The following is a 12,505-nucleotide window of genomic DNA, read 5'->3' as shown; positions in this document are numbered from 1 at the left end:
TAGATGTTAGAATATATAAAAAAATATAGAACAGAATATAGAATATTAGTATTATAATTGTTGTTATTATTATTTTCATCGAACCCTTTTTCTTACCTTATCTAGATATAAATTATGATGGCTGAAAAGAATATTGGTACACCGTGGTATGTATTTATTATGTTTACATATTAATAAGTTAGGCATGAGTATATTTTTCGTACGATTTAATAATATTTTCATGCGAATAAAAAAGTTGGTGCTATGGAAATGATATTCATATTCATTGTAAACTAAAGATATGTGCCAATACAGAACGGTAATACCAGTAATTTCGAATTAGAATATCACCTTCTCTAACAAATCGAAGATACACTTAATTGTAAGTATATTGTCTATATGCATACGTGTTGAATATATACGTATACTGAACATGTGTAATATAAATAGTAAATACTAATGTTGATATAAAATCGATAATTTACGTTAAATCATTCGCGAGGAAAGAAGATATATTAATGTATTCAACATTTGAGTAATATCCAGAACTATTATTATAATTAAATACACGATCGAGCACATGATCAAGAAGATTGATAGATTTATGAACACTTTCGAACTTAACCTATTTTACGATAAGAGATTATTATAAGATTTTTTAAACAAGCGTAATGAATGATGCGACTAGAACGGGACAGAAAAATTTATATGTATTAATATCGTCATCATTCTTGGTTATCGCGGAATCGGTAAAATATTAAATTTAGGTTAACATCAGGTTTTAGTGGTGAAACCGTATATATCAATAATTTTATTGTACAAAAGAGTATAATATTAATTGAATGCGATTAGGAACTTATAGTAAGTAAGTAGAATTTGAAAATGTCAGTGTCTTTTGAATGTTATTATTCTACATTTAAATATATGAAGAACGATTAAACAGTTAGAAAAATATATTTATATCAAGATAAAAAAAAAAAAAAAAAGATTTTAATTTTTAGCATTATAGGAAACAATGGGTAGTTATTTTGATCCCCTTGGTTTTACTAAACAAACAGCAACTTTGTTGCGTGGTTTGGGTGCATCTGAGTTAATAGTAGAATGCAAAAAGAGAAATATATCAACGGATGTATTACAAGAGCTTACTGTACAAGAGCTAATAATGTTAGGTAAATTGAAAAGTTCTTAACATATTAATAACGTTAAATAATAAAGTGAAATTCGAATAAAAACTTTTCATTTGCCTTTACCAATACAAATTTCATTGTTGTAATTTACACTTATTTACAGTACATATATATATTTATTATCTGATCTAGAAATTTTTAATATAGGCATTGACCCTAAAAAGGCCGAAGAGTTAAAAAATTGTTTAAACGCCAGGAAAAGAAGATCCAACGTTGTAATAACAGATGTTGAGGACAGGTTGAATATTATTTTGTTAAAATTATTTTAAAAGACTTCTCCCTTGTATACAGATACGTAATTTAACGAGTAGTTTTATCAAGAATTCATTGTTTTTTTTAGGATTGAACATTTTCTTGAAATGATCAAAGATGGAGAGCAGCAGTTCTGTTTGATACAAGCATTTATGGCTTATTGTCGATTGAGACTCGTTAAGGAAAGAATTAATATTTTTATCGATCCCAACAAGTGTTTGAGTGCTTCTAAGGTATTACCTATCGCTATCGCCGCAATACAAACAGAATTGGAAGAAGCAAATAAGAATCTTTCTGAACTTGACGAATTGATTTCGAGGGTAAGTATCGAAGAATTTTCCAATGAAATCACAATACAATGTCCCTTTGTTGTTTCATGGTATTTACGTAACATTAAATATTTCAATTTTCATTATGTTTTACAGTTAAAGACAAAACCAAAACATACTAACTTTCATCACGTTTGCATCGCTATGGGTGCATTAGGATTAGTAACGCTTCTATTATCTAAGATGTATATAACTTAAATGTGCGTGCGTGTGTGCGCGCGCGTGTGTGTGTGCGTGTGTATGGATGTAAGTACCAAGTATAAAAATCAAGGAGATATTATATTTTACATAAAATCAATTTTTTATACAAAGTTTTAATTTATTTTATTTTTGTCAGAATTTTTGAGAAAGGTATTATAAACATTTTACAGATATCAATAAATTTTTGGTTCTAGAATAATCAGCCTCCTTTATTATTAGTAATATAATTCTTTGTTATAATAAGATTTCACACTACATTATGATAAATGTATGATAAAATAATAATAAAATAATAATGATGAAATAAATGACAAACAATTTAAAATATAGATAGAGCAAAAATTGGGTCAAACGAAAGATGACTATATGGAAAACATATAAAACACTGGTCTGACAGCACATTTTTAAATGGATTGCAAAGAATGATAAATAAAATTAAACGATATCACTCGTACATCAAGTACATGATTTATTATAGATTGTTATAAATTGTATTTTTCATTGCAATAACAACAAGAATAAGAGCAACGATAACAAGAACAACAAGAACAACAACAACAATTTAAAAGTTGATTTAGTATCAATGATGATAAACAGACTGATAACATTCGTTTAATCGCGCTAATATTCCTATAAACGTAAATTCAGATTAATGAAATTAAAGAAACGACCGTACGATCGAATAGAAACACTAGAAGCGACTGGTGAGTGAATCGAGAAGGGTGGAATTCTCGATTAATTTACGTTCCATCCACCCGAAGCGCCCTTGTGAAAGGATACACCCTAAAAAATTGGGTGGTGGGGATAGAAAAGAGTAGTGTCTCTCGGCGCATGCGCGCTTCCATTAGCTTCGAGCTTTCAAATTTCAGCTCAGTCGTAATAAGATGGACGGTGGAGCGTACGGTGGAGGAAAGGCAGGAGCCCCTTTCGACCCTATTGCCTTTATTCAAAGGCCTCAAGTCATTTTAAGAGCCGTATGTCTGGTAAGTTCTCTCTTCGAACGTCTAATAACGATTGCTCCGTACTAACGTCATTACGTATTAAACGATATTGTCGATTTTACGCGACGAACATTGATTTTAAAGGGTGAACCACCCCCACCAGTTTCATACGATGGGGTTCTATTGATTTTTCGCAAATTCCAACGATACACCCCATAATAGAAGGATCTCGTATAATTTTCTATTGATTTTTCAAACATATTTTATCTAAAAATGTTGGCGAGTCGTACGAGTAAAAAGTCGAACGATAAATCGACGAATCTTTAATGAAAAATCTTTCAAGTAAGCGAGAGAAATTTTATAAGGCGTCGATCGTGAAAGTGATAGACGATTTTTAAAAGTGATTCGAGGTATCGAAAAATGAAATACGATAATTTGAGCTTAATGGCGAGGAGTCTAGGGCCATACTTGAGAATGTTTTTCTAGCTAGCTAGCTAGCTAGCTAGGTAGGTAGGTGTCCTGTAAAGTCGAGGAAACGATGGAATGAGTGCGAGTGGGATGTGAATATACGACACGAGCAACGGGCACTTATAGATACGAGACATTTGAAGTTCGCTGCGTGAACTCTCAGTCAATTTCAAGAACGAAATGGTGGGGATAGCCTGATAGGGATAACCAAAGTGGGCAAAAATTGTCATACCTGTGCAACCAGTATTGTACTTAAACCCGTTGCGTTTAACCCCTCTAATTTTAAATATCTTAATCTAGTTGTTATTTTCAATCTATCTATTTATCTAAGAAAACGGATTTGCAATGTTTTCTAATAAAAAAAGCTAATAAACTTCTAATACAAAATCGATAGCAATTCTATATACCAATAATAAAATTTCATATTTTAGGTTAAACTCGAGATATTTTCTGTCGTTAAGGAAATATAGTCGGGTGGAGACTGACGGAAAAGTCGCAGCAGGTTTAATTAAAACAGAGCAAAGTAGCCCAGGTCAGTTTTGGGGGCGAATTTCGAAATGGAATCGCGCGTACAATTTTAATAAGATTTTAATTACCACGGAATACAGGATGGATAGCGAAATTGGGTCGGATTATATTTCGAGTTTGGTTAGAAATAGATTTTGAGTGAAATAGTATTATCTCGTGACTCGTGACTTGCGACATGTTCAGAAATGTCTACGAAATACGAATACACGCTTCTTTTCCATGAAATTGCATATCCTTTTATACATAGATCGATTGTTCGGAATATACTAGGTAAAGAGGCAGTAGAATACAATATATAATACGAAGGAAATCGATATTTCAAATTTTTGACGAGTCGTCCGCCTTATCAAGGATGTTCGCCTTATCAAGAATATTCCATCCATCTTCGCGTACATAGCGAGCACTTTATGAATTGTTACTTCGTATCTTCCATAAGAGAATTAGTACGGCCGCTGTTTCTAATTTAACTCGGTGTTTCGAGTCTTTTTATCTTTTAATCTTAAGGATAAAGTCTAAAGATAAATAAAGATAAAGGGTAAACCTGGTAAAAAGAAATCAAGAGAAATCGAATCTGGAGATCGTGTAATGGCCGTGGTGTTGTGCTACGCGCGTAGACGCATACGGTCTATATGAATTTATCGTGGCTGTAAACTGTCAGTAAGTAATTGCGCGGTGTTGGAGTTTTCGTGTCTTCGAATGATCTAATGTTATTACCTATGTCATACGTCCGAAAGTGTTTACAATTGACGTATCTAATGTATCATCGGTGAAACGTACGACCTATTCAGAATTTTAAACATCTTGCAAACTGATTGTTCCTAAAACGAACGGACTATATTAATCTTTGTATCTTTTCTTTACATAGAGTTATTTACGTTAGTAGTTGAGAGAAATAGGCAGATCCGTTAAAAGTATACATTTGCGTTTTCTAGACATTTTTCAGACAACAGAAAAGTAATGTTACGATAAGAAAACTAATTTTATGATATTTCTCTACTCTTAATCAAGATATAATAATCTGTTGCGCCTGTGTGATTCATACAAGAACCGTACAAGAGGTAAAAAAAATTGTAAATTTTGATGCTTAAAGAGTGAAAATCTAATTTTATACAGTTCGGTTCTATAATATACATCTTCTTAGATATAGAAACGAATTTTCTAGCGTTTTCGTTTAACGATTTAACGACACGCGAATAACCCGTTTACAAAGAGCGAACGTTCTTTGACATCGATAAATCTTGCATATTAACGTAAATTTTGAAATTGAAATTTATTCGTAATGATAATTATCTTGCTCTTGCGAGATTCGTATTGATATCAACGATTAAAATAGGTAATGTTAAAATAGGTAAAATAGTAAAATGTAATTATTAGGTAAAAAGAATCTTAATTATCTGTATTTTTAAAGGAAATTTCAAAGTTGAAAGATCGACAATTACTTTTTAATTAGAGATATCGTAACGGCTGTAGTTCTATTCCTACGACTATCTATCGATCCTTGTTGCTACTTTGTTTATAATTTATCTTAAATGAAACATTTTTATTTCTCTTAAGCAAATAATCATCGAATTGTTCTATCGATCTGCTAATTATTCTTTACTCTCGATTGTTTTCTTCGTTCTCAGAACTGTGACCTTCGTCTAACCCACTTCCATCTCAAGACGGATCTGGACCACGTCGAAACTAGATTCGATTTTATATAAATAGACACGTAGGAAAAAAACAAATATCTCATGGAGAATCAAACGGAGATCTAGTTTGAGAACGGATATTTTAGTTTCAACGCAGAAGGAAATTGTGCGTTTAATTAAATACCTGCATCTCGTTTCTATGTTGGAACTTGTTTACCTATCTTTGTATATTTCGTCGTATATTTATTTGTCAAATAAATTTATGTACGTGTTTCGGATTAGCTAGTTGAAAAGCAACGAATCTATCAAGTAGTTGGTATGTATAAAACATAAAACATAAAAAAAAAAAAACGTGCCTAAATTGCCAACTAAGTTAAAGATAGAGCGATATTAGGAAGTCTATCGATATTTGCGTATGCGTGTGTATATAGTTGGAAAAATTGATTGGCACGATTCACGAATTAGTCGCGTAAACAAATGACACTATCGTAAGAGGTAATGCCTGTAACGCGTGTAAAAACCTAACACGGATCCGATGAATCGTATCCTTTTGATCGTTTTAATCATTTCGTTTATTAAATCCTTCGTCCTTCGAATTGTTTCAATTATTTTAAATTATATCAAAATAGTTTATCCCACCGACTTGATATAGTATCGCCGATTAATTAAGAAAGTTAACGAAAAGCTGATCGAAGAGAACGATCGATTCGAAGTTTCGTTTATAAAATTTAAGCAATTTTGAACGAAAGTTTTACAAATCGAGTCAAGTTTTAAAAATCTAAGAAAAAATGTGTATACAAGAAATTACAAATATTGTCGTTTAATCTTCTAGCTCTTCGCGATAATCGTGTTCGGATGCATAAGCAACAAGGGATACATAGAAAAACCAGACGGAAAAGACGTTTGTCTTTACAACGGAGACCACAATGCTTGTAATTACGGGATAGGAATCGGAGTCCTCGCCTTCCTCGCCAGCATTGGATTCCTTGCTGGCGAATATCTTTTCGAACAGATGTCTTCTGTTAAGACCAGGAAGCATTTCGTCCTGCTCGATTTAGGGTATATTTCATATTCTATTTGTCCTAAAGTAATTTTCTTTGTTTTCGGATTATCGATACCGAATATTCACTCTATAAATTTCATCATCGCTGTATAATAATACTCGATTTCTCAGGAAATTCAAACTAATAAGTTACTTACTAAACTGTCAAGTTACATCTCTGTAATTGCATTGGCAAAAATATAAATTATGCCGGCTAGAATTGACAATTTTTCAGCGCTTCGATGCAAAATATTCATACTCGATGTATCGTAATAATTTAGTTTATAATTAATAATAATGTGTTTTAATGCTTAGGTTTTCTGGCTTTTGGGCATTCCTTTACTTCGTCGGATTCTGTTACTTAACCAATGCTTGGAACAAATCGGAAACGCCGGAAAATAATTACGGAGTGAACAACGTTCAAAGCGCTATCGCTTTCTCCTTCTTCTCCATTTTTACCTGGGTACATTCAACAAATACTTTTATCGTATTCAGTTTCTAGATAAATGTATGTAATCAGTTTCAAAATATCAATTATCTCGTTCGAGTATGCCTTCTATATTAATGTCCTTTCTACTTTCTACAAAGATTCGCTTCACTATTATTATTATTCGTTTCTTTATAGCGTTATCGTCTGTTTTTAATTTAATTTAATTTAATTTAATTTAATTTAATCCTTCGATGTTGAAAAGGCTGCCTGTGCCTGGTTTGCCTTCCAAAGATTCAAGCAAGGTACCGATGCTGCATTCGCACCGAGTTACGAAGCGGATCCTGTTGGTGGGACAGGATATACGAGTTATCCCGATGCGACCGATGCTGGTTATCAAGAACCGCCGTTCGGTCAACAGCAACAGCAGCAGCAACAACAACAACAGCAACAACGGATGCCCGATTTTCGAGCACCGGCTTACTAACCCTCTCAAATATAGTTTATCGCTATTGGTAAAGCAACATTTCTATTAATCTGCATTTACGAAAACATTCTACGTTCGATGTCGAAATATTATCGAATAACAATCGGACGATATAAAATCGATCTATTCCGAATAATGAATTAATAATGAATTTCATTCGCGCTAATGAGAAATAACGGGGCCGATTCGACGAGACCGATGAGTTTTATGACGGAGCGTTAATTTTTAACCTTTAAATTATAAAGGCGTGTATTTCATGCCCGGGTTATTTCCACCGAGACAAGTCCATCTCCTGTCTCTCTCCCTCCCCGTCCCGCCCCTTCGTACACACTGACCGGTAAAAAAAATGTTATTTGACAACATTTTTTATCATAACCTTAATTTGGAACGTTCATACGTGCTATACGAATTTCGTGGAATCTTTTTAACAAGTATCGTTTACTAAAGAATGCATCGTTCATGAAAGACCGGTGTTTACAGTTTCACGCTACCGTAAAAGCGTTCGCGGTTTTACGTTCAAGAATATTAATTTCATATAATCGATTTTTGTTTCGTTAATATCCATATAACTGTTACGAATCTTCCTCTTTACCTCTAAAATTGTAAAATTAATTCTATGCTTTGTATCATCCTTTTAGACCTACAACGCAAGAAAACAATAGGGAAACAGAAGACAGAAGCTCTGCGAGGAAACTTTCAATGATAGAGCAATGTCGATAGAGTAAGTTTTCATAGTAACATAACTAGTGGATGAAAGAGAGAGGAGAGACGAGTTAACGAGGGGAATAGAAAAGTGGGTAAACAGGAAAAATATAAAGAGAGAAAGGAGAACAAGGGAGAGAATGTACGCGTGTGCGAATACGTATGTGTGTATACGTGTATGACTGTGACAAAAAGAAAAAGAAAAGAAAAGAAAAGAAAAGAAAAGAAAAGAAAAAAGAAAAAAAAAATAGAAGGAATGCGTGGATGTGTACGCGCAAGACAACAAAACGTTACTTGTTAAAACTGTGCTTCTTATTGTTGACCACTTATAAGTCTTACACCTAAAAATCAATGGCGTAAGCGACAAAGAAGAAAATATTTAAAACATATGAAAAATCGGGTTACTGCCCTTGGATGACACATTTGAAACCGAAAAATAAAGAACAGGAGTGAACAGCGGCAGTGAAAGCAAGAGGGGAAAAAGAAATATGGACACTTACCATCCATTGAATTATATATAAATATAAATGCATATATATAAATTTAATATGTGTGTGTGTTCTGTGTGAGCGCGTGTATGTATGTATGTATGTATGTATGTATGTATGTATATGTATATGTATACGTATATGTATATGTATATGTATATATATACACACACGCACGCACGCACACACACACACACACATATTAAATTTAAAATGTGCCGAAAATCGAGCGGTACAAGCGGGAAATATAAGGTTATTAACTGTAAACTGTAAACTGGTGACAAATCTAGTAGAAGAGTAATCCTTTCCACAGTGATACGGGTTTCAATTCGGTCGAATAGGTTGCGATTAAAATTTTTAAACGTGCACGCAGCTTCGTTATTCGTTATTCTCAGATTTAAGAACGTGCTTGAGAATATTAACCGTTTAATGCTTCGTGCGAATTTTTTACAGCTGCGCTTACATTATTTTATCGTGGACGGAAGAGAAAAAGGAAAAACGGGAAATGTTAATAGGTTTTTTTCAATCTCGAGTATCAAAGTATTTTATATTTATCGTTTGTATTGCCGTTTTCAGAACACCGTGTGAATGTACACCGTGTATATGTATACATTTTACATATATATGTAATTGTAAACGGATAAAGAATAGCGGATCTGTAATAATTCTTAAGTAGTTACATGCACATATATTTTACCGTGTTAATATAACGTGTTCATAGAAAATCGCGAATACGACCGTACTACTGTTAACGACAAGACCTATATCCAACAAAAGAACGAAAGATATTACCATTCTGTTGGAAATCGAATTAGTTCTTGATTCCATTCTATCATTGCCGTACTATCTTACATTATAGGAGGATCCTCGATTCGCAATACGTTGCGCGTTAGTCTTAATCTTACGTGAAAATACCGGAGGCTTACCGATACGCCATCATGACCTGTTACGCGCCTGTTTTTCAGTTTATACGATAAATTCGTTCCAATTTCCTCCGACAAAGAAATATACGTAAAAGAGATATCGAAGTCACTTCGTTAAGTTTCGTCGATTATGTTTTCTTATGTTGTGATATTACGTTATTGCTATTATATTACGTCATATGGTTATTTAAGCGTATTAGAGAAATTGGGAAAGCAATGTTTCAAGCAATTTAACAAATATTATTCGATTGGTACGTGGACTATCGAAAGAAGCAACGAGAGGAATTGTCATACTTTTATCAGTAATGAAAAACGTTACCAAGTTATTTTTTAAATAATTTATTTTTTTATATTATTTTCTACAGAAACTAATTCAATGACAATTTTTTCTAAATCAAATTGTTCTTTACCCAGTTTCTCAGTGTTGTTGATATGAATATTTCAAATAATTTAAAACATATAGATTATATATATATATATATTTAAGGCATCTGTATGATTTAAACGAAGATCGCGAATATGCATTTTCTTTCCGATAGTAACTTTGTATTGCCCCAGTATTAAATTAAATCGTTACTTAATTACGTAAATGATTCCATATCGAATACGTTTCTTGATAACGATAAACGATCTTTTACATTCCCTTTCTAGCATTTTTAGATGCTTCATCTTTTTTAAATACGTTTATTAACGTTTTTAGCAATATTGGAACGGTGTTGAACAAATTCTATGGTCTATGAATCTCGTGACTAATTGCATGACTATTCTTTTTCTCATGCCGATTATACTGCCCCGTTTTGAAAAAAGCAAACTTAACCAGCAAGTTGCATGGCAGTGTCGTAAAATAATGATAACGAATAAAATCGTTTTTTCGATAAATTGTATCGTTTCCCTTTCCGCGCTGCCGGTATTGTATCTAATGACTATTCGAATTGATGATACCATAACTTTCATGTCCAGTACCGTGGCAATACTACGATGATAATACTACGGTAATCGAGAATAGGTAAGGAAAAAGAAAAGAAGAAAAGAAGGAGGAAAAAAAAAAAAGAAAAAACAAAAATGTAATTAACTATGGTTACCTACGAAAAAAGATAAGAGACTATTATTAAACTTGTCGTTTAAAAGGACAAAAGGACGATACACGATCGAATTAAAATTGCGTCTTATATATATTCCTTAAGGATTCTACTATTGAAATAATATTGTAATATCGTCACTATTTCGGGCAGCTTTTTCTAAAGAGAAAATTCACCGTTGGGCCAATATGAATTCAAACTTTCGCGGTATTTAACTTCCACCTGAACTTCAGTTTTTGTATTGACAAGTATTTACTAATTCACGATGTGAACGTTATTCTTGCCGAGAGGAAAGAAATATTTATTAAGATGGTATCAATAATTAAATAGTTGTTGTATCATTGTGATTATACCAGGTGTCTCGATGTAAAAAATAAATCCACTCGCGTGGATATAGAGTATTTTATCCCCTATTTTAATATTGTGTCGTATTATTTAATGTTTAAACATTTAATTTTACAAGTAATCGTTGTATCAAAATCGTTCCTTACTGTTATACCATTATAATTATATAATTGTATCATTTGAATCAAGTCTAATCTCAACAAATAAAAATATTATATTTTTGATTTCGATTTTAGTTATCACGTTTAGTTTATCGAACGATTTTCTTAATCTGCGAATAATTCAGAAAGACAGAAAATCGATTGGAGATTTCTGAGACGCCTTGTATATAGAGTAGTTGTATTTATATTTGAAGCAGTAAAAATCTGAGTGTTTAGAAAAGAAGTATAATCATGTAATTAACTATAGATGAGATACATGTAAGTAATTATTTTTATGCGAGTCGAACGATCGAACGGATAGCCAAAATCGATAGCTTCGATTCATTCACTCTCCCTAATGTGGTAATATCAATGTGGCTTGTGCGCCAATTGAAACTGCGTTTTGCCTAGGGGAATTTTGCGAACGGAGCAGAAACGGAGCAGTTTTATTTTCAACCTGTCGTTTGATTGATTTTTCCGCAGTGAAATTTACATATATATTACGGAAGGCAACGAGAAATGTGAAACTCGTTTAATTACTATGGGAAATTCTATAAAATTCCGACAAACGTTTCTATCGTTTAACGTTTAATAATTAAACGAACAGAAACGTTTGCAAAAATTGGGAAACTTTCAAAGAAAACTGCATTAAATGTACATAAGTAATTATCTTTTCAATATATGATTATCCTTAACGTGGCTACTTCTCGTTGCTCTTCACACTGTATTTCAATTTGTGGCTCAATCTATTTTGACATCGATGATGCAAATAAAACATCCATCGTCGACTAGCGTTCCTCAGAATTAAAAAAATGATTTCTTTTCGGTCATATTGTATTCTTTACATTTGTTGAAAGTTATTAGAATTTGTATTATGAAATCGCAACGTTTTGTTGTTTAATAAATTTTGAGTGCCTAATCCATGACAATTATTACTGTCCCTGTCTTTCGATGTGTATATTTTTTTAAATAAACTTGCAGTCTTTGCAGTGTTGCCGTTCGATAACTACCGTGTATTATATTTTTATTATATCTGGTAATTTCAATTCTTCGATCATTTTTATATTTCGTTACATTTAGGAATTCTTTAGTTTTCCATCGTTTTGCTGACGAGAATAGGGAATATTCGTAAATAGTTTCAAGGTCCATGGAATTATAGCATTCCTAGCGGTCTTCCCGTTGAAAACGAAAGGTAATCTTCCGATTGCAGCATCATCTTACAAAAACTATCCTACGCAGCTGTTACTGCAGTCTACGCGCAATCTAAACGTATACATACTCACGCTGTTTTATTCTTCAAGATATATTCTCTCAGACTTAACGGCAAAAGTTCAATAGAGTCGATATAATAATTAA

General features: G+C 32.6%; 1 protein-coding gene across 4 annotated transcripts; it reads left to right on the top strand.

Moving 5' to 3' along the window:
• The first annotated feature begins 217 nt into the window (after nt 1-217).
• On the top strand, nt 218-12,068 carry LOC126922150 (synaptogyrin). 4 transcript variants are annotated; one of them, XM_050734459.1, is made up of 9 exons: nt 218-361; nt 981-1,148; nt 1,314-1,404; nt 1,507-1,738; nt 2,818-2,931; nt 6,349-6,575; nt 6,874-7,021; nt 7,251-7,500; nt 8,111-12,068. In XM_050734459.1, the coding sequence occupies exons 2-8, from the start codon at nt 995-997 to the stop codon at nt 7,470-7,472; spliced, it is 1,188 nt and encodes a 395-aa protein (XP_050590416.1). In that variant the 5' UTR covers nt 218-361; nt 981-994; the 3' UTR covers nt 7,473-7,500; nt 8,111-12,068. The 4 variants fall into 4 exon arrangements, with proteins under 4 accessions (XP_050590416.1, XP_050590418.1, XP_050590417.1 ...); XM_050734460.1 differs by lacking the exon at nt 218-361 and adding an exon at nt 407-840; XM_050734458.1 differs by lacking the exon at nt 218-361 and adding an exon at nt 407-844.
• Nucleotides 12,069-12,505: the final 437 nt, after the last annotated feature.

Source organism: Bombus affinis, chromosome 11 (genome assembly GCF_024516045.1).
Source record: "Bombus affinis isolate iyBomAffi1 chromosome 11, iyBomAffi1.2, whole genome shotgun sequence".
Taxonomy (NCBI): domain Eukaryota; kingdom Metazoa; phylum Arthropoda; class Insecta; order Hymenoptera; family Apidae; genus Bombus; species Bombus affinis.
The sequence above is the reverse complement of the archived record's forward strand: the minus strand, read 5'-3'. Positions and strand labels throughout refer to the sequence as shown.

What these genes read in the sequence shown, in the direction of transcription:
- LOC126922150 (XM_050734459.1), top strand. Translation starts at nt 995, where the DNA reads ATGGGTAGTTATTTTGATCCCCTTGGTTTTACTAAACAAACAGCAACT. An exon ending in ATAACAGATGTTGAGGACAG is followed by an intron (nt 1,405 to 1,506) that starts GTTGAATATTAT and finishes TGTTTTTTTTAG; the next exon opens with GATTGAACATTTTCTTGAAA. An exon ending in TTTTAAGAGCCGTATGTCTG is followed by an intron (nt 2,932 to 6,348) that starts GTAAGTTCTCTC and finishes TTAATCTTCTAG; the next exon opens with CTCTTCGCGATAATCGTGTT.